Source organism: Pistacia vera, unplaced genomic scaffold (genome assembly GCF_008641045.1).
Source record: "Pistacia vera cultivar Batoury unplaced genomic scaffold, PisVer_v2 Contig1189, whole genome shotgun sequence".
NCBI lineage: Eukaryota > Viridiplantae > Streptophyta > Magnoliopsida > Sapindales > Anacardiaceae > Pistacia > Pistacia vera.
In genome coordinates this window covers 16,336-39,137 of record NW_022195236.1, presented here as the reverse complement: position 1 = coordinate 39,137, position 22,802 = coordinate 16,336, and the positions used below count along the sequence as shown (strand labels likewise).

At 37.8% G+C, this 22,802-nt stretch overlaps 1 protein-coding gene, 1 non-coding gene and 1 pseudogene across 2 annotated transcripts; 2 read left to right on the top strand and 1 right to left on the bottom strand.

Moving 5' to 3' along the window:
* Positions 1 to 4,596: 4,596 nt before the first annotated feature.
* LOC116111280 lies at positions 4,597 to 5,064 on the bottom strand. The gene has a single exon (XM_031397482.1). It carries the CDS (start codon positions 5,062 to 5,064, stop codon positions 4,597 to 4,599), a length of 468 nt encoding a protein of 155 aa, XP_031253342.1.
* Positions 5,065 to 9,423: 4,359 nt separating this feature from the next.
* LOC116111297 lies at positions 9,424 to 9,530 on the top strand. Its single transcript, XR_004125048.1, has one exon. It is a non-coding gene; the product is annotated as a small nucleolar RNA R71 (small nucleolar RNA).
* Positions 9,531 to 13,471: 3,941 nt separating this feature from the next.
* On the top strand, positions 13,472 to 20,787 carry LOC116111239 (annotated as a pseudogene).
* The last annotated feature ends 2,015 nt before the right edge of the window (positions 20,788 to 22,802 follow it).

The window sequence follows — 22,802 nt, the reverse complement described above, 5'->3', positions numbered from 1 at the left end:
AAGAGTTTGGATTTTCAAAAGCCAAAAAGGCTCCAAAGAATTTTTTTCAGAAAAAAAGAGAGAAAAGTGAAGAAATGTTAGCTTTGGGTAATACTACCCTCACAAACTTTCTCTCACAAACGCGACGTGATAGCTTGCAATAGGTACTGCCTGCCCAACAATGGATCCTGCCCAACTAATTGTGAGTTGTCACATTGTGTTTGTGAGAAGAGTTTGTCAACCTATTTTTTTGTTTTTGTTTTGGTGATCGAGGGTGTCTGGGCCTCAACTAATCCCTCGAGGTGCTGAAGTTAACGAGTGGGTGGATCGAACTTAGTCCTCTTGAGTAATACACCCGATAGTCATAGTTGACCACTCGGTCACCCGGTGATGGTTTTGTCAGCCTATCTTTATTGGTTAACTTTTATATAAGGGTAAAATTAGAAAATTACCTGATACGCTTGCCTACTACAACAGACCAATTCCAACACAAATTGCAAGTAGAGAAGATAAAGAGAGAACAAACAATTCAATAAATATACTCAGTATTGTATTAAGTAGAAGAATGGAACCAGAGAACAGAGTAAAAAGCAACAATTGTAACCAGATAAAATCCTAGCAGTTCGAGGAGTTAGGTGCCTTTATTGTTAATTTCCTTTAAAACGTGCTTAATAAAATAAGTCTCTAAGCTTGAAAAGAAAACAACTAATTAAAAACCTAAATCTAAACTATCCTAAATCACTTTCGTAGATTGACACAATTGCATTTAGCGTATGCAACAAGCCTTTAAACCCCTAGGTGGCCCTAGTTGGACGAGTTGTAGTCTCGTGAGGGTTTCTAGCGATGATACCCACAAACATCCACACTAAACTTATCCTAAACTCCAAAAGTAACAAAAACATAAACATAAAAAGAACACACTAACAAAAAGTCTTGGATCAATTCATAAAGACGTCTCAAAAATTGCATATACACAAAACAAATAGATTACTTAAAAATCACCTAAACTCACAGACAATGCAAACATCAATTTCATTTTCGTTATCGACCCTAGAACATCCATACAATCACAAACTATTAGTCTACAAACTCGGATGGTGTTATGCACAACATTCATGAACAAAATTTTTGATCTCAGTATTCGAGTTATGACTATATGTGAATCCTGGAATCAAACTTCATAGGCTCACTTTTCACGTCACTCTCCACTAATGTAAAATTTCACATCACCTTGGATCAATAGGTCTTTGTAAAGGTTGTAATGTTAGGCTGGGGTATGAGTTCATGAAAGATGGAAAGAGAATTTAACGAAAATAAAATTAAGAGACTTAATTTTTTATTCATTCTTATTACTAACATACACCACACTTCTCTTTTCCACTCAATAGCTTCCCAATCTTTATCGAGCTTTTTCTATTTGATAGTACAATGCTTTTCAATGCCAAAGTTTTTTTTTTTTTTTTTTTTTAACGTCAATATAAAAGTAGAAAACACACACATCCCCACTGATTGTACAAGCACTCCACAACCCCCAACCAATTTCTTCGCACAAACTTGGGTTGTGGCAAAACTACACTTCCTCACCAATACTCATATTAAGCTTGAATAACAATTAAGTCTCTTAAGGATAAAATGGTACGATTGTATTTTAGGCTCATAATCAGGATAGGGTAAACATTAAGTTCAAAGAACGAAAAACAAGGCTAAATTGTGTTTAAAAGGCTCAAAGGGCTAACTAGCGATGACAATAACAAGGGTTGGCTTGAGAAGCTCAATCGGTCAAAAAACAGCCTAAATCATTTCCTAAGTGATGTGAATTCTAGGATTTCGTCTTGAGTGCTTATCAAATGAGTTCTAGAGTTTGTTGAGATCACAATAATGTTCATGTAAACTTCATACATAACACGTCTCTAAGTAGGTGATTGAACCACTTTCAATCCACAGTTCACTAGGGTCTCAACTCAATGTCATTAATATTCACACACATTCGTAAGCAAAGGTAAAAATTAATGTCCTCCATTAGTTCTGTGTTATTGCAAGCACATTCTTATCATAGACATATGACTTCATCCAGGAGACAAAAATAAAAACTCACAACCTAAAATAAAAGAATAAATAAAACTGCTCTCTAAATCCATACAAAAATTCTGCTCAATTTACGTTTCTTAAATTCCTACCCCCAACCAATAAAACAACATTGTCCCACTATTAAGCGTAGGAATAAGAGAAAGAGAACGTTACCGCAGTCCTCAACGTAATAAGGCTGTCCATGTGTAAACGCATTCGTTCTAGCAAAATAACAAAAAAAACTAAAACAGACCTTGTCGGCCATCATAGTTATGCAGAATACAATAATGGATAAGAGAGTATTAACAACAACAAAAATAAACTAACAAGTCACAAAGACGCAAAGACACACAGTAGCAAAATGCACGTACATCAAAACAGAGAAAAAACCAACAAAATACACTAACAACATTAACTAAAACACACTGAAATTTCACTCTACTCCTCATCGCCTTGTTCCTCATCCGCTGGGTACACAAAATCAGTCCATTCACACCCTGGGGCTGCTATCCCAGCATGAGCAAGTTGCAATCTGTGCATCTCATGTTGCACCCTCATTTGCCCACTCATCCACGTCATCCAGGCTTCTTGGCGATTTTATTGCGTTTTCAACTTTTTGATGTCTTCGTGCAGTTTCGACAATTGATCTTTTTGGGAAAGCTTCATCAATGAAGATGCTTTGGTCCTGGATACCTCTACTCTGCCCCCACTGGTTAAATTTTGCAGAAATTGCATGGTAAGACACAAGCCTTGCGGAATAAAAACCTCTTCAGCATTCAACGACACTTCAGCTTGCTTACACAATGCAGTAATCAGGTGAGGGAAGTAAAAACCGGTCTTGGTACGCTTTGCCGAATGGGTAATCTCTTGAAAGATAATCTCACCCACATTCATTCTCATCTTCTGTTGGATTGCATATATCAGAATCGCCCTAGCTTTACTAACAGTGCTATGTGCTTGGAGGGTATCAATCGAGCGCATACAAAATATAGCCACATGTGCAAAGTTGAGTTCAAGAACTTACTGTCAAAACAGATGTGTTCCCCAGCCGCAATAAACCATTTAGCTTTCCCTTCTGTCAAAGAACTAATTACTGCGTCAAAATCCACTTGTTGCTTGAATGTGGCATAGGCGTCATTATCTAGCTCAACTTGCGGCAGCCCATAAAATTGATTAATAGCAGTTGCATTAAATACTATCTCTTTACCTCTTACCAGTGTCCTCCCGTCAATGCTATCAAGAACGTTGGCATAGAACTCCTTTTACCACAGAGGCAACAACAGGTGCTGGGGGTTTTTTACAAAATTTGTCCTAACCTAGAGCTTGAATCACATCAGTTATTCCCTCAAAAGTTTCTGCAAATACCAGCCCTCTTTCTTCAATAAATCCTCCCAGTTTCTTTGCAAAATTTTCATATCTTTCCTGGGCAGCCTGACTAACAAACCGGGTATCGGAGGCTTGCCCTTTTCCTTTTTCTCTCCTATCACTTCCAAGTTTCCTTTTGGGTGCCATTATCATTATTTTGCCCTTAACCCAAACACTCAGTCAAACTACTCACAATACCCACGAACAATCACCACACTCCAACTAACAACAACTTTTCTTCTTCAATCACGCCACAATCACAAAAGTAACCACAAGCTCTCCCAAAAATCACATCAATCTCTCCCAATTGTTAAGAACCAACAACAATCAACTCACACTCCCACAAAATTCAATTCAATGGGTTCCCAAATTCAACAATCAAAATTACTTTGCAAATTGGGTGAGAAATACTTACTTGAGCCTTGATCTGTCCAAATGTGCCTTGAATTGATATTGATTAGATGAATTTTTGAAAACCCCCAATTTTGCTTTTGAAACCCTAACCTTTATTTTTTTTTTTTCGCGGAAATCCTCTTGCTTGCTTAATCTGCGAAATGGGATTCGTTAGTGAACAATGGCGCAAAAAGCAAAATTGGGTGAATGATGTGTGAAGAAAGGAACAAAAAGAATTTTTGGGGAAGAGAGATTGTGCTATGAATTGTGGGGTGAATGTAATGAAGAGTATGTGCAGGGGAAGAGGAGCAGATTCATTTAAATGCGAGTTCACGTTTTATGGTACGATTGCTACGGTGATAGTATGCGTCGCCGCGGCGATCGTGATTTTTCGTCGCGGTCTGCTCTGGACTCACGCTCACTACAGCGATGGGGTTCATTGTTGCGGCAAGTGTGATTAATCATCTGCCCCTTGTTCGTGCGCGAAATGCACGCTCGCTGCAGCGATGGAGTTCACCGCCGGAGCAAGCGTGATGCTAAACTGTTTATTTCTTTTCCGGGAATGTTTGTTTCCCATACCTTGACAAAGACAATCAAAACGTCGGAATTAATAAACTAACACTAACACAAAAACATACACACACATAACAAAAGAAAAGAAGAAATACTAAACAGAAACATCATTACTCATAAAAAAAATAAAAATAAAAATCAACCAAACGGAAACGAAATATTGGGTTGCCTCCCAAAAAGCGCTTGTTTAAAGTCTTAAGCTCGACTCCTTTTTTGTCGTCAATTAGGATTCTGAAGAAGAAGTGAAACCCTCTCATTGCCATTTCCATTCTCAATATAGGGTTTCAATCTTTGCCCATTGACTTTGAATGTTCCATTTGTCGGGTGGTGAAGCTCTATCGCCCCATGTAGAAACACGCGATGGATGATGAACGGGCCAGACCATCTTGAGCACAATTTACCCAGAAAAAGTCGTAGTCTTGAGTTGAACAGCAACACTTTGCCGCCCTCCTTGAATTCCTTGTTCACAATGTGCTTGTTATACCACTGCTTAGTCTTTTCTTTGTAGATTTGGGCATTCTCGTATGCATTATTACGAAACTCTTCCATCTCATTGAGTTGCAGTAAACGTTTTGCTCCTGCAGCTTGTAGATCAAAATTCAGAAACTTTACTGCCCAATACGATCTGTGCTCTAACTCCACTAGCAAGTGACAAGCTTTTCTGTAAACCATCCTATAGGGCGACATTCCTATTGGTGTTTTGAATGCCATGCTATACGCCCATAGTGCATCATCAAGTTTAGTTGTCCAATCCTTTCGAGAGGTGTTCACTATCTTTTCCAGGGATTCGTTTCAGCTCCCTATTTGATACTTCGACTTGGCCACTGGTTTGTGGGTGATATGGGGTTGCAACTTAATGTGTAACCCCATACTTGCTTAACAATGCTGCGAATTGATGATTGCAAAAGTGAGAACCATTATCACTGATAATGGCTCTTGGCGTGCCAAACCTTGAAAAGATATTCTTCTTTACGAACTTGATAACGACACGAGTATCGTTTGTTGGCAATGCAGTAGGTTCCACCCACTTCGACACATAATCTACAGCAACCAAAATAAAACGGTTAGAAAACGAAGAAGGAAAGGGTCCCATAAAATCCATCCCCCAAACATCAAACAATTCTACTTCTATGATATTATTTAAAGGCATGACATTTCTCCTAGATATATTTCCAACCCGTTGACACTCATCACAACTCATAAAAAAACGAAAAGCATCTTTAAAAAGAGTAGGCGAGAAAAATCCTGATTGAAGAACTTTTGTGGCTGTCTTTGTCGAACCGAAATGACCACCAACTTCCCTTAAATGACAGTGATGAAGTATATTTGTCATCTCTTTCTCTGGCACACATCGTCTTATCATCTGATCGGCGCAATGCTTATACAAAAATGGATCCTCCCAGAAGTAGTACTTTAAATCTGCAAAAGTTTTCTTTCGTCTCTGGGAGTTCAGTCCAGGGGGCATAACCTTTCACGCCAAATAGTTAGCAATGTCCGCGAACCGTGGTCCTTCTTGAATAGCAAACAATTGCTCATCCGGGAAGTATTCATTGATTGACTTTTCTTCCTCTCGAACTTCTTCATTGGACTCCAATTGGGATAAATGGTTAGCCACTTGATTTTTCGTTCCTTTTTTGTCCTTGATCTCCAAGTCGAATTCCTGTAGGAACAATACCCATCGCAATAATCTTGGCTTGGAGTCTCGTTTTGCTAGGAGGTACTTCAATGCAGCATGGTCTATGTGCACGATGACCTTGGTACCTAGCAAATAAGAACGAAACTTATCAATAGAAAATACTACTGCTAAAAATTCTTTCTTAGTAGTGGCATAATTCAGCTGTGGTCCCGTTAAAGTCTTACTGGCATAATATATCACATGCAAGACCTTACCTTTTCACTGTCCTAAAACAGTCCCTAAAGCATAATCACTTGCATCACACATGAGTTCAAAAGGTAGTTCCCAATCGGGCGTAACAATAATAGGAGCAGAAATTAATTTTGTTTTTAAACACTTAAATGGATTTAAACACTCCTGACTGAAATTAAAAAGAACATCCTTAGCTAATAAATCACAAAGAGGTTTAGAGATTTTAGAGAAATCTTGTATGAATCTCCTATAAAAGCCCCCATACCCAAGGAAGCTTCTGAGAACCTTTACTGAATTAGGAGGTGGTAGTTTCTCAATGACTTCAATCTTAGCTCGATCCACCTCAATTCCATTCACTGATATCCGATGACCTAACACAATCCCATCTCGTACCATGAAATGGTATTTTTCCCAATTTAGCACCAAGTTAGTGTCAACACATCTTTGCAAAACATTAGACAAGTTACTTAAACAATCATCAAAAGAATTTCCAAAAACAGAAAAATCGTCCATAAAAACTTCAATGGACTTCTTAACCATATCGGAAAAAATTGAGATCATGCAATGTTCAAAAGTTGCAAGAGCGTTGCACAAGCCAAAAGGCATTCTTCGATAGGCGAATGTGACATATGGGCATGTGAAAGTAGTATTCTCTTGATCTTCTGGCGCTATGGCAATTTGATTGTAGCCTGAATATTCGTCTAAGAAACAATAGAACTTATGGCCAACTAACCTCTCTAACATTTGGTCGATGAACGACAATGGAAAATGGTCCTTACGAGTTGCGGAGTTCAGTTTGCGATAGTCGATACATACTCTCCATCCCGTGACCGTTTGTGTTGGAATCAACTCGTTGTTGTCATTACGGACCACTATCATTCCTCCCTTCTTTGGCACTACTTAGACTGGACTCACCCATGCACTATCCAAAATTAGATATATGATTCCTGCATCTAAAAGTTTCAACACCTCCTTCTTAACCACTTCTTGCATTGATGGATTCAATCTTCTCTGTGGTTGGACAGTAGGCTTGTAACTTTCCTCCATTAAGATCTTATGCGTGCAGATTAAAGGACTGATACCTTTGATATCCGCAATTGTCCATCCAATGGCCTTCTTGTACTTTCTCAAAATGCGCAACAACTTTTCTTCCTCTACAACACTCAAAGAAGCATTAATAATGACTGGAAAATATTTACCCGCTTCTAAAAATACATACCTTAAATGAGATGGTAGTTGCTTGAGCTCAAGTGTAGGTGCCTTTGTGATTGGTAAAGTTGACTGAGACTCCACGGCTCCAATTTCTCTGATCGATTTAGCTTCGGCCAAGGGTGGTAAAACATTTAAGTATCTTAGACACTCTCTTATCTCTTCACTATCAGCTTCATCCTCCTAGTCTCTAGCATTCATCAAACAATTCTCTAAAGGCAGAATTAGGTAATTCTCTTCAAAATTCTGCTCCACTAGGGTGTCAAGAACATTAATCTTAAAACATGAATCTAATTCAGATGGATGCTTCATAGACTTGAAAACATCAAATTCTACTTGCCCATCTTCTATCCTTAAGATCAACTTCCCTTGGTGGACATCTATCAATGTTCTACCCGTGGCTAGAAAAGGTCGCCCTAAAATTAAAGTTATTTCCCTATCTTCCTCATGTCTAACACTATGAAATCTACTGGGAAAATCAGTTTGTCTACCTTAATCAAGACGTCTTCGACTATCCCCTTAGGATATGTGATCGATCGATCAGCTAATTGGAGAGACACGGTGGTTGGCTTCACTTCTCCCAATCCAAGCTTCCTGTAAATGGAAAACGACATTAAGTTAATGCTAGCCCCTAAATCGCAGAACACTTTATCAAAATAACAACTACCAATAATACAAGGGATAATAAAACTCCCTGGATCTCGTAGTTTAGATGGTAGTTTCTTTTGAATTAGCGCGCTGCATTCCTCCATCAGCATGACTTTCTCGTGTTCCTCTAATTTCCTCTTGTGCATGAGGATCTCCTTTAAAATTTTCGCATACTGTGGCACCTATTCTGGCATATCAACAAAAGGGATATTAATATGTAAACTTCTAAACATGTCAATAAACTTACCGAATTACTTATCAAGCTTCTAATTCTTCAACCGTTGTGGGTATGATAGAGTTGCCTGGCTTGACTGGAGCTTCTGCGCAGATGCACGCTCGCCGCGACCACCAGATTCATCGTCGCGGCAATCGACTGCTAAGCCTAACGAATTCAGAACAACATCACGGTCGTTGCAGCGACCAGTGTCCTCGCCGCGGTGATCGTCGTTCCTTCTGACGAAATTCTCTGCATCATTACGCTCGCCACGGCCACCATCTTCATTGCCGTAACGATATTCCTTCTGCTCATCCTTCAGGTTTTGTTCTATCCTCTGTTTTTCACTCTCTGAATTTTCCAAACTTCTTCCACTCCTCAAGATGATCGCATGTGCCTGTTCCTTGGGATTTTTCTCTATATCATTCGATAAAACCCCTTGACCTCTTCTCGCTAATATGTTGTGAATTTGCCCAATTTGAGTCTCAAAGTTCCTAATAGATGCAGATTGATTTTGAACCAGGACGTCGGTCTTCTCAAACCTCTTGCTTGTCTCCTCAATGAACTTGGTCAATGCATTTTCCAAATTTGATTTTTGCTCTTGATGTTCAAAAACAGGTGCTTGTTTTTGCTCATTGTTGTTGCTCCATGAAAAATTTGGGTGTTTTCTCCATGCTGGATTATACGTATTGGAATACGGAATCCTTGCCCTCTTTGGAAATTGTTGACGTAGTTGGCTTGTTCAGGCTGAGCAAACGGGTTTCCTTCTTGGCAATCATTTGACGCATGATTTCCTACACAAAGGTCACATGTTAAAGAAGAAGATTCAATTACATTTATTTTCAACACATTACCTAATTGCTTCTGGATGTTCGTAAGTTGAGCAGCCAATGCAGTGTAATTGTCAACTTTGTGCACTCCCGTTGATCTCTTTGTTGAATTTCTTTCTAGAGTCCTCATATAGTTGTTGTTCGCCATCACCTTGATCAGATTGTATGCTTCCTCTGGCGTTTTATTGTTCAAGGCTCCCCCACTTGCAACATCAATCATGGCTTGAATGGTTGATAGCAACCCTTGGTAGAACGTTTGCACTTGTGACCAGATTGGTATACCATGGTGTGGGCACCTCCGTAAGAGATCCTTAAACCTTTCCCATGCTTCATACAATGACCCTGAATCTTGTTGGTAAAAGTTGGTAATCTCACTCCTCAGTTTGGCCGACTTGGTAGGTGGAAAGTACTTAGTGAGGAACGCTTGAGCTAACTCATTCCACGTCTTGATGCTCCCAGATGGCAATGAAATCAACCAAGCCTTAGCTTTATCTCGTAGAGAGAATGGGAAAAGTCTTAGTCTGATTGCATCCTCGGATACCTCATTATGCTTGAATGTGTCGTACAACTCCAGAAAATTTGCAATATGCAGGTTGAAATCATCATTTGGTAACCCAGCGAATTGGATCGACTGCTGAATCATTCCGATAATTGCTAGCTTAATCTCAAAATTGTTCGCTTGAACGGGTGGTCTCCTGATGCTTGAATAACACCCATCAATAATAGGACTAGAATAGTCCTTCAATGCTCTTTGAACCACTGCTGCTCCACCATTTGCATTTCCCCCTAAAGTATCTTCAGTCTTATTCTCTTGATTTCCCATATTGGGATTCACAATTCCTATGTTAGCCATTGATCTTTCAGAGTTAGCTTGCCTCTTTTCTTTCCTCAACTGTTTCGCAGTTCTCTCGATCTCAAAATCTAGTGGATTAAGATGACCACGACCTCCGGAACGTAAACTCCAGATTCTAGCTGAAAACCGCAAACAAAACAAACAAAAATAAAAATTAATTAGTAAACAGGAATAAAGCAAATCAAATTAGCAACTAAATATTTTGTATTGATATTGGTAGAACAAAATAGTTCCCTGGCAACGGCGCCAAAAACTTGACAGGCTATTCGCAAGTATACGAAATCGTGCAAGTAATAAAGCTCAAGTAAACGAGTGTCGAATCCCAAAGGAACTACCTACCAAGTACCAAACTAGTCTATTCTATTGCTATTTGATAAAACAGAATTGTGAGAATGACTTTAATGAAAAAGTAAACAAACTAAAAACTAAATAAATGCAGAATTTGTAAACATTTTGAAGTAAAGATCAATATGACTAAACTTAGGGCATATATTTCACACCAATTTAATCTTATGTATTGACAATTATTGCTAACCTAATTAAGCATATTCTAAAAGCCAAATCCCCTAATATTCCACTAACTCTCTCTTGAGCAATTAGCAAATTAACCCTTAAGCAACTACCCAAGATATCTCTAAGTTGGATTTAGGCGCTAAAATATCGTTAAGTTCTATGGAATTTAGCGGAGCCTCACAGATCGCGGTATCTTATCTCTAGCGTTCGCTCAATCTATGGTTTTATTACCTAAGACAAATCAGGTTTCATCTCTCGATCTCAACCCAACCCATAATATCATTCAACTCTCGGGCCCTTGAGAGTTGAAAACATTACATACGATAATAAAACTTAGAAATCATGCTCAATATAGAATCAGTATAATAACGTCAACACATATTCATAAATTGGGCTACATCTGTAGCCCTAGAAAAGAGAATTAGTTCATAATGAAAATAACAAAATCCATCATTCTATTCAATGACATCAATTCAAGAAAGACAAAGATAAAAACTTCTCTAATCGGTAAACGAGAGCTCCCAGGATCCCAAACTCCAACTTGGTAGCCGTCTTCTTCCCCCTCCAAAAGTCCCCCCTAACTTTTTAAAGACTCTCCTTTTATATCTTCCCGGTTCTGGTTGTGCTTAGGAAAAAGATTAGAAAACTTAGCCCATTCAGATTCGGATTAGGGTAATGAATTAAAACACACTCGTGACCCATCGCTGCGGCAGTAAGAATGGTCGCTACGGCGATCGTTCTTTTTGTCCAAGGCATCTATAATCTTCATAATTTGATAAAGTCATCACAAAAACATTGCAGATCTCTGAACAAGTTTTCCAACGCCACCAAAATCGTCAAATTTCGACTTCTACAGCTCAAGTTATGACAGAAACATCGAGGCATACGCATGATGAAGGATTTCCAGATTTTTCGTAACATCTTCGACGTGCCACAACCTCCTCATTTCGACCCATGCTTAGGAAAAATATTAGAAAACTTAGCCCATTCAGATTCATATTAGGGTAATGAATTAACACACACCCGTGACCCATCGTCGAGGCGGTAAGAATAGTCGCTGCGACGATCGTTCTTTTTGTCCAACATCCATAATCTTCAGAATTTGATAAAGTCATCAACATGAACATTGTAGCTCTATGAATAATCTTTCCAACGCCACCAGAATCGTCAAATTCTGACTTCTACAGCTCAAGTTATGACAGAAACATCGAGGCATACTCATGATGAAGGATTTCTAGATTTTCCGTAACATTTTCGACGTGCCACAACTTCCTCATTTCGACCCTGATTCTTGTGCTGTTTGTTCCTACGCATTGTGAATCCTATCGACATCATTCTTTTCCCTTGAAAAACCTGTTTGAGCCTGAAAACACTCAAAATGCACCCGTGATCCCATAAATGGTATTTATGAAAGAATTAATCCAAATTCCACACTTTAAACACATTTTTCCATAAATAAACCAATTAAATCACTAATAAAATATAAACATTCAAGCTTTTATCACTTAACTCTCCCCAAGACTAATCCCATCGATTTATACTAAGTATCCCACAAAATACCCTTGCTCACACACTCTTCACACCTGTCATATTATTCAGCCACGTGGATAAGATTCCCCTGACTAACTCTTCTTTACTCAATGCCTTTAGTGCCCCCTTTTCCCCCTCAACTGGTAAACCTTATGTTTATGAGAAGGGTTTGTCAACCTATCTTTTCTTTTTTGGTGACCGGGCTTCTACTATTCCTCCAGGGTCCTGAAGTTAACAACCGGGTGGATCAAACTTAAGAACTTTTGAGTAATACACTCAAAGAGTGATAGTTGACCACTCGGCCACCTAGTGGTGGTTTTGTTAGTCTATCTTTATTGGTTAGCTTTTATATAAGGGTAAAATTAGAAAATTACCTGATACGTCTACCTGCTATAATAGGCCAATTCCAACACAAATTGTAGGTAGAGAAGATAAAGAGAGAACAAACAATTCAATGAATATACTTAGTATTGTATTAAGTAGAAGAATGGAACCAAAGAACATAATAAAAAGTAACAATTGTAACTAGATAAAATCCTAGCAGTTCGAGGAGCTAGGTGCCTCCACTGTTAATTCACTTAAAAATGTGCTTAACCCTCCCCAAGACTAATCCATTCAATTTATACTAAGTATTCCATAAAATACCCTTGCTCACACAATCCTCACACCCTTCCTCTTATTCAACCACGTGGATGAGATTCCTCTAACTAACTCTTCTTCACTCTCTGCCCTTAGTGCCCTTTTTTCCCTTTGAATTTGTAAACCTTATGTATGGGAGGCCTATCAATCGGACCCCCTCCATCCACCTTGTCCTCAACAAAAAATTGAGGAAATTGAATGTGTATAACATCATATGATTCCCATGTAGCTTCAAAGGAAGGTAAGTCATTCCATTAAATGAGAACCTCCTTCAAGCTATCAAGGAGGATACATGTGGATAAGACATTAGCGGGCTGAACTAGTAGTTCCAAATTTTCAGAAAGAAATTTAGGTAGGGGTTTGATTGGAACAGAGTGATGCAGACTTTGTTTGAGCTGAGACACATGACAAACTAGATGTATTTGTGCTCTAGGAGGAAGATCAAGTTTGTAGGCCACTTGGCCAATGCGTTCCAAGACAGAGAAAGGCCCATAAAAGTGTGAGCTGATCTTCTCATTCAATTTCTTGGCTAGGGTCTTGAACTTATACAATTGCAGCTTCAAATAGATATAACCCTAGGCTAAAAACTGATATCTCGATGATGTAGGTCTGTAGTTTCCTTCATGAGCCCTTAAGCTACAGCTAAGTTATGTTTAGAGCGCCCATTCAAGTTGTCTTTCTCTTAGTGTTGGAGGTTAACATCCTTTACTTGGAGGGATAATCTGTAAACTTCAAGAGATGGGAGGATCCCTCCCATAGAGGGCTTTTAATAGGGTTATTTGAGTGGAGCTATGATAGGTCGTGTTGTACCAAATGTTTCCCAGGATGCCAATGTGGCCACTGCCAGGGTTGGGAGCTATAGAAACAATGAAGGTAAGCTTCGAGGCACGGTTAACCATTTCGTTGGTCCCCATCCGCTTGTGGGTAATAGCAACTAAATTTCAGATTAGTCCAATTGCCTTGAATATCTCCAGCCAGATTTGACTCATGAACACTTGTCACTATCGAAACAATGGAGCTTGGGAACCCATGAAGCTTGACATTTCCCTGATAAAGAGGAATGCAACTTCCTTAACATTATAGGGTGGCCAAGGCTGATGAAGTGGTTTGTATTTGGTTAGGCGATCAACCACCACAGTATAGTATCCACCCTTTTTTATCTTGTAAACCCTCCACAAAAACTCCATGGAGATATCCTTGAAGACCTATTGGAATGGCAATGGCTGAAGAAGGCTACATGGCTTCAAGGATGAGTGTTTGTTGAGTTGACATATGGTACATTTCTTAACAGACTCTTGTACTCTTTCCTATTCCTTCTTAAACTGACATTGGACACCCTTTTAAATGTCTGAAAAAAACTTGAATGTCCCCCGTGGGACTGTAGTTGAACTTCTCCAACAACTTGGAATAAACTTGAACCTTTAAGAAGACCAGCCTGTTTTTGTAATGAGGCAACCCTTGTAAGTTTGTGATAAGGTTTGCTAGATGAATAAAAAAAGAGGTCCTGGATAATTACCTGAAGTTTGGGTATCGTATTATGCCTTTGATACAAGGTCTTTGTATTCTGAAAACTAAACTACTGATAAGGCAACAAACAACACCCCCTTCTTCCCTTTGAGATAGAGCATCTACCACCCGATTAGTACCCCAAGTAGTATTGAATCTCAAAGTAAACTCATGAGTTTGGAGATTCACTTTGTTGTTCTGGGGTTTTAACTCTTTGATCTATTAAAATTGTGACTGCGTTGGTTAGTCCTTGATGATGAATTTTCTGTCAATGAGAGAATGTTTCCACTTTGCACTGCAAAGACTATAGCCATTAGTTCCCTCTCATACACTAATTTTAGTTTGGATTGAGAAGAAAATACCTTGCTGAGGAACACCACAGTCTGCCTTTTTGTGCCAAGACAACCCCAATAGCCAAACTAGAAGTGTCAATTGAATCTCAAAAGGAAGGGAAAAATCTGGTACAACAAAGACGGGATAGTGGACTCGTTGTTTTGAGCTTCTCGAAGGCTTCCTAAGTGCTTCTCATCCAACTAAAATAGTCCTTCTTAAGTAATTGGTTAAGAGTTGGCAATGACCCCATATCCTTTCACAAACCTCTTGTAATAACTTTTTATCTCAGAAATCCCCTATCTCTTTCATTCTTCGGGTTGGCCAAGATGTCATGGACTTGATTTTACTGGATCTACCCTACCCCTTTTTCCGACAGCATATGCCCCAAGTACCCAGTTTTCTTGTGCAAAGAACACTTCTTTTATTTAAAAACAACTCATTACTCTCAGAATCTAGAAGGCATTTTCAAGTGTCAGGTGAGTGTGGAGGTCTGGGCTATAGATAAGGATATTGTCGAAGAAAACCAAGATGAATTTCCTCAAGATAGGTCTAAAAATGGAGTTCATTATGCTTGAAAGGTTGAAGGTGCATTGGTAAGGCCAAATGGCATGACCAGGAACTCATAATGTCCCTCACGACTTCTAAAGGCTGTCTTTGGAACATTTACTTCCCTCACTCGAATCTGGTCATGCCCCGATTTAAGGTCCGTTTATAAATATCGTCCTCCTGCCAATTCATCTAATAATTTCTCAATTGTGGGGATGGGAATTTACCAGGTATAATAGGTTATTTAGGGCATGGTAGTCACAAAAAAAGGCCAACTACCATCCTTCTTTTTAACTAATAGATAGGACTAGCAGAGGGATGGTATTGGGTTGTATTATTCCGCCACTAACATCTCACATACCAGTTTTTCAATCTGATTCTTTTGGAAGTATGGGTATTTGTAACATATGATGTTTGGGGGTCGGATCCTGGTTGAAGTTCTATGGCATGGTCATGGTTTTATGGGAGGTAATTTGGTGTTTTGGTCAAATATTGTTGTATTCTTTATCACTCTAGTCACCTAGGATCTCTCTCCCAATCCCGTTCCTCCTTAAGCCCTATGGAGCCAATTCCAATACATAACCAGTTCCCGTACTTTAAGGATCTGAGCATTGCCTTTAAGATACTGATGCCTTCACCAAGGAGGGGTCCCCTTTCAAAATACCTTTGTCCCCTCATAATTGAATTACATTTCCCTCCTCCAATTTAAGCACACATCTCCTAGGGTACTTAGCCATGTTATTCCCAACCACACTTTGCCCCACCCAGCTCAAAAGGGAAGAAATCTGTTGAATTTCAATCCCTTGCAATTCTAATTGAACTACCTTGCAAATACCCTCATCCCGAATTGTACACCCATTTCCCACCATTACCCCGAAGGCTTTCCTCTTATCCTTCGTCATCCCCAACTTCTGAACTATCTCGTAGGAGATAAATTATGTGGATGCCTCACTGTCAACCACACAAGCCAGTCACATCCCCAATTTGACCCTCAAGTTTAGAGTCTTGTCAGATGATATACCACAATGGAATTCATCGAAAGAGCTAGGGGTACCTTCACTGTTGGGCTCTTCGTCGGCTACAGCCTCTGGCTCTGGTTATTCTGATTTTCTTCGTCCATGATCAGCAACACTTGTAGGATTTGTTTTTACATTTATGATTCGGTCTAAACTTTCATCACAGCGATAACACAACCCCTGTTTGCGTTTGTATTGATCTCGGCATCTGATAGTCCGTCAAAAATTGTCTCCATGATAATTGGTTGTTGTTGTCTCCACCGATCCCTTTTTGCGATCGAAACTTTTGTTAAGTGTTGATAAGCTTTGCCCTAAATCTGCGGGGCGTGAATTGTTGTTCCCCAATTTAGGCATGGGTTTTCCAATATTGATGCCGACCCCATAGTATTGGTGTATTCTTCAGAATTGGACCTTATTTCCTCTAGGCTTTTTTTCTCTAAACCCAGAGTCTCTCTTCCACCTTGTAGGCTTGATCCATTAACCTAAAAGGCAAATTGGGCCTAGACCAACCGTAAATCAGCACTCACCTCCTCCTTCAACCAATTTAGGAACACTCCCATTAGGAGATCTTCTCCTAGCTCCCGCAGAGCACTGCCATCGTTTCAAATTGCTCCATGTACTCTGTCATAGTCCCTTCCTACTTTATGGCAACAAGAGCTTTGTAGGTTGATCCCCTGAATGACGCCTAAACCAATTGATCAGCGTCGATTCGTCGATTTGAACGTCCCCCAGGATAGATTGGCAATCTCGATTCTACCTATTGATACCGTGGAGAGCCCTCCCTTCCATACACACCACCGTTGCTTCCACCTTCTCCTCCTCTTCAAATCAGTTGAGTTGAAATATCTTTCAGCTCAAAAAGTCCATCCAAAGGATCCTCACCATTGAAAACTAGTACTCCAGTTTCTTGTACTTCCTGTCTTCTCTCCCCGTCATCTCTTTCCTTCGTTCGATTAAAGACCCCTCTCTCTTCACTATTAGAGTTTTTTGTCATGTCTATCTTCTTCTTCTCTCGATTCTGAGTATCTTCTTTCTCATCCCTTATCTCATCCATTCTCATAGCTCAAGGAGATAGTCCTTGAGGTTTCCCACATCTGTCTTGAGACTATCCAGATCTTCCTCTCACACTTCCCATTTCCTTCTCCACCCCTTCCATTATGTTTTCCATTTTTACTTAACCATACCCAAAAAAAAAAAAAAAAAAAAAAAAAAAAAAAAAAAAAAAATCCGGCAGGCTCTGTATACTAATTGATATGCCCACCTGCTACAACAAACCATTCCACACAAATTGCAAGTACAAGATAAAGAGAGAACAACAATTCATGAATATACTAATTATTGTATAAGTAAAAGAATGGACAAGAATAAAGTAAAAAGCAACCAATTGTAACTAGATAAAATCGAACAGTTCGAGAAGGTAGGTGCCTCCACTATAATTCCCTTAAAATTTGCTTAACCCCCCCAAGACTAATCCCTTCAATTTTATACTAAGTATCCTCCAAAATACCTTGCTCACACACTCCTCACACCCTTCCTATTATTCAACACGTAGATAAGATTCCCCTAACTAACTCTTCTTCACTCTCTGCCCTTAGTGTCCCTTTTTCCCCTTCAATTTGTAACCTTATGTATGGGGAGCCTATCATTACCATTTGGTGGTTATATAGGCATAGGATTCGGATAGTTATTAGTAATTATAATCCCCATTTTTGCAAAATTAATTAATTTCATAAATAAACACACTAACTCATATAAATAACCCTATGTCCCTATATATAAATAGATGATAAATCACAGCATCTTTATAACAATAAACTGACCTAAGATGAACATCAACATATATTTTTCATTCTCTCATTTGGGCTCTTACTCATAAAAAAAACCCCATATTTAAATTCATCAAACATTTTCAGTCTAAAAGTTTCGGGCTTCTGGGCCCATTCCTAATAAAACAGGAGCCAACCATCCAAACCACATCCCAGCCCACATCGCTTTCTCTGTTAATTGTCTAGATCCAACTTCAAAGATAAAGCACCTGAATGCTGTTTTTGTCCGTACTGTCTCAATACCAGCCACAACAATTATCTACTTTCCAGGCTCTATCTCTTCACTACAATTCTCTCAGGCCCTTGGCTGGCAGAATCTTCTTTCACTTCTCCGTCATTATGTTGTTTTCTATGTTTTTCTGTGAATTTATGTATTTTCTTTTTCTATTTGTGTGGCAGGGCGTTTCTCTTTTAGTATCTTGTCCAACATTTTATCAACCAAGTCTATTCATGTAGCTTACGATTCTGCTGGACAACTAATCTGTCAGTCTTGTTTAACTTTTGTAGTCCATTCTATCTTCTTTTTGTTTTAATGAAAAAAATGGGGAACAAAGTTATAGTTTTTGTTTTTGTTCTGAAGGGTTGCTAACAAACTTGTTTCATTCTTGGAAGTTTACATGGAGCTATAGTAATGAATAAATACTTCTGGAAGATTTGAGAATTTTTGTGTTTGTTATGGCAGTGTGATTTGGTATTTTGTTTTAACATTAACCCTTGTGTGAATTTTAAGGTATTGTTCCAAGTGGAGTGTTTGTTTCCTTTTCTGCAATGGGTGGAAGGACTCTTTTCTTTCTATCAATTGTTCGAACTATTGATGAGTTTTTTTATGGCTTTCCTCGTTTATATGCTCGTTCAATTTGCAATTTATCTCCCTATTGAAAAATGATTTCTCCTCGTTTAAAATTTTTGTAGGTACAAGTTGCCTTCAGTTTTCATAACTTTTGTTGCTTGGAGTGTCGTGAGGTGAGTGAATCGAGTAGTTATCTACAAATTGTATGCTTTCTCTTCTAAAGGCTAGGTATGTTGGCTTGTAATCGTGATGAATTTGGGATAATTTTATATGAGGACTTTATAATGAGGCAAGTGTGCACTTCATAACTGGAGTCTATATTTTGAAAGCATTATTATAAAATTACTTTCATGTTCTGAGATATACTTGGGCTTAAGCACATTTTGTGGAAAAATATCTCGTTTAATATGTTCACATGAAATTAGGTGGAAATCATCTCTATCACTACTTTCTGGCATGCATCAAGATAGTTTCCACAAGTAATTCTATTGCATCACACTCTCCTACTTACTTTTTCATGTTTGTTTGAGTTGTTAGCCGTTTTGCTCTACTCTCTTTCTACAGAACACGATACATTTTTTGATATCTGTTACATAGCTTGATCTTTTCTATGCATTCCATAACATTTCAAGTGGTTGATATGTATCTCTTATTAATGATATATATTCCCCCGTTCTATTTCTGATACAGCTTCATGAGCCTTAGTGTCATATACATGATCAAATTCTTGTTGCAGGTAATTAGGTATCCATTTTATGCTTTAAACAGCATTGGAACTTGTCCACATTGGTCACATACCTCAGTTTTTTATGTCTTCCACACAGTCACCTGCACACAACACAAACTGTAGCAAGTAGAAGCTGATGTAACTCATAGTTTTGTTACTTTTTCCTGATTCTTAGGTACACTGCATTCATTGTGCTGTACCCTATGGACTTTTTTCTGGTGAAGTGAGTCCATGAATTTCTATTGCTCTCACTTTTAATCAAAGTTAACGATTAAAATAGTTATTCTCAAATATCATTAGGATCAACTTTTGCCTTTATTTAATTTATTGTCATTTTTATGTCTATTTGTTTTATAATTGTTTATCACACTTATTGCAGTGTGGCTCTGTATAGAAGCACTTCCATATGTAAAGAAAAAAATCTCTATGCATATTTCTTTGATGTGCTTCCCTTCAGCTATTACAATTTTCTCAGGGTATGTTGTTGTTAATTTGTGTTTATGAGGAAAACTTAATTTTACACGGATGAGGAAGTTTATTTTTCTTTTGACGCATAGTATTTCTTTGACATCAAAAGCACTCAATGGGGGTATGAAATATTACTCATCTTGATCAATTTGAACTATGTATATTTAATTTGGGACTCCACTTATGAATGGTAATTTTATGGCTATTTAATGATTGTTAAAATATCCGGGATGGGATGCTCACCTGTATACTGGATAGTTGTACTTAATAGATTATCTTGCTTTGGTTAAGTTTGATGGTATAATATGGCTTCTTTTGCTTTGACTGGAACCCCACCATTAGCTCAAACCTTTGAGTTAGATTATCTAGCATGATATTATACAATTATTTTGTCCTAAAATAGGCAAATGATTGATTGATGCTTGAAATTGTAACGGTTTTTAAGCTGTGGAAATTTATTACTCTTTCAACATAAGCCCCGATTAAGAAAAATCCCGAAATCCAAATGATGGCTAGATGTCCAGTAACAGGTATAAGCGTTCAAGGGCCAGCTTATAACAGCAGCTTGGTTTCAGTACTCATTTGAGAGTAATAGTATGTCCAACCAGGATTATAAGGAGCTAATGTTTACCATTTTTTTTCTAAACTTACAACAGATACAATTTGCTAGATGATAATACACTTAATTTTCTTTCTGAATTTTTTTCTTTGCTTTTAGTGCTATTAACTTTTCCTTAGTATGTTCTAGCTAATGACATTAATTTCTTGGTCAGGTTATGCTTTTGTGTTACCCATTTCCTCGGTTGAAGCTTTACCTGCATTTGTTTAAGCAGCGGGTTCAAAACTGGGTAAACATCACAAGAAGAGAAACATTGAGTTAAAGCTCTCCAGTTAATGAACCAATTGATTGTTATATCTGGCAAACCTAGAACAGTAACTCAGAAAGATGTTTAGTTCCAACCGGGGAAGAAAAAAGATTCGAACGGATATTGCCTACATGTACATGAGAGCACTAATATATTTGACATGTATCTTTTTTCTTGTGCCAGTAAAAGCATATTATGCCCACTATTTATATTAGATCCTTGATAAGTTATAACATCGTTTTGCAACATATTATGTTTGATTTTAATTACTTCAGAAACTAGAATGGTTTTAGTGCTTTAATAATTAGAGCCTGTATATCTTATCCTGCAATTCTGATTAATGTTGGCAGGAGTATGAATATAATTTATTTATTTAAAACGAAACCTCATCAAACCCCTGTAAATTCTGTTTAAACTCTGGCTATCGGCAAGTGCAGGTTTTCAACTAGGATTGGCGAATAGCTTCAAATACATGAACCTTGGTTAACCATCAGTACTTAGTGGTTGGATAAAACTTTTTGGTGTATTACTCAAAGGTTTTTGATTTCAAGTCAACTAATGTTAATAGGATAACTACTAAAGGTTTACTCGGTCATAAACTTTAAGACTTTTGAGATTAGTCAAATATGCGCAAGCCAAACATCCTCATCACAAAACTGAAATAATTAAACCCTACCTGGGTTTTTTGCCTGCCTGACCTGTTTCAAACTTTATCTGTAAGTCCAGTTTTAAATTTAAATTAATTATATAAGTTACTAGATACATGTATATTATGAACTTTGTATATATATTCTATATATATATTATGCAATTAAATTTGTGTTTAGATGGACGTTTTTGTCATTCTCATTTTTTCAATCATAGAGGAAGACTTGGTCCTCCTTGACTTTACAAAAATTCTTATACAAATAATACCCAATATTGCCTATTATCTTTTCAAAATTTTAAAATTAACAAATCTCAATATCACTTTTAACTTCTTTTTCTTTTTCTGTTTGTCAATATAAATTTTAATTAAACATGATGTAATTTTTAGCCAAAAGCAGTATCGAGATTCAAGCAATTATTATTCATTCAATTATCTTTGAACTTTTAAATTAATACATATAACATTCACATGTAAGTTCCCCTAAACATCACACATTTCATCACTAATTACCTTCTCTCAAAATGTAAGTATAAGTAATATATTTCCTTAAACTTTCCAAAACTTTTTCAAAGGTTTTCCATTTCAAAAAATAATAAAAAATGGAAGAAGTTTGAGTCTAAATTTCATCCGAATTTACAACATCTAAAACTGATTTCTTTAACATTTAATAACAAAATTACCATATAGTTCTTTAAAAATATGAAAACAAGGTTCAATGGATTCTTGGTGTATTATTCAGAGGTTCTTAGTTTAAGTCTCCCCGATTGCTACTAGGGATAGTCCTTGGAGCTTTTTATTCGGTTGAGTAGTTTTAGGAGTCTTATGAGATTAGTTGAAGTGCATGTAAACTGGTCTAGACACCACCAATCATTAAAAAAAAAAAAAAAAAAATATGAAAACTCGTCAAAGACCATTATAACTAAATTAAAGACATCAAAGGTGTATAATTAATAATTTAATATAAATAATTTAGCATTAATTAATTTTTCCCTTACAAAATTGGATTCTCAGCTAACTCCATGTTTTAAATACTATTTTAAAACCCGACCCGGCCTGGCCGGTTTAACAGGTTTAATTGGGACCTGAGAGCTTCACTGGGTCGGGTTAACATTTTCCCTATTCAGTCAAAACCTTAAATTTGAGATGATGATCGACAAACAATTGAAGGTAGAGATGTTGGGTTTTTGAAGAAAAAGTGTCGGTGAGTGCAATAATGGTGACGAAGTTGATTTCTGGTGAGTAAATTGATCGAAAATCAAAAAACCAACAACGGCGGCAACAACCGGCGATTGGCAAGGCTAACAGGGGTGGGGTGAGGTGCGTTTTGGTCAGGAGAAAGAGGGGAGTATCTTCAGGGTGATGGGGAGGGTTTTTGACGCTGACATCAGTGAGATC

Coding starts and splice junctions, on each gene's coding strand:
- LOC116111280 (XM_031397482.1), bottom strand. CDS start 5,064: ATGTCGCCCTATAGGATGGTTTACAGAAAAGCTTGTCACTTGCTAGTG.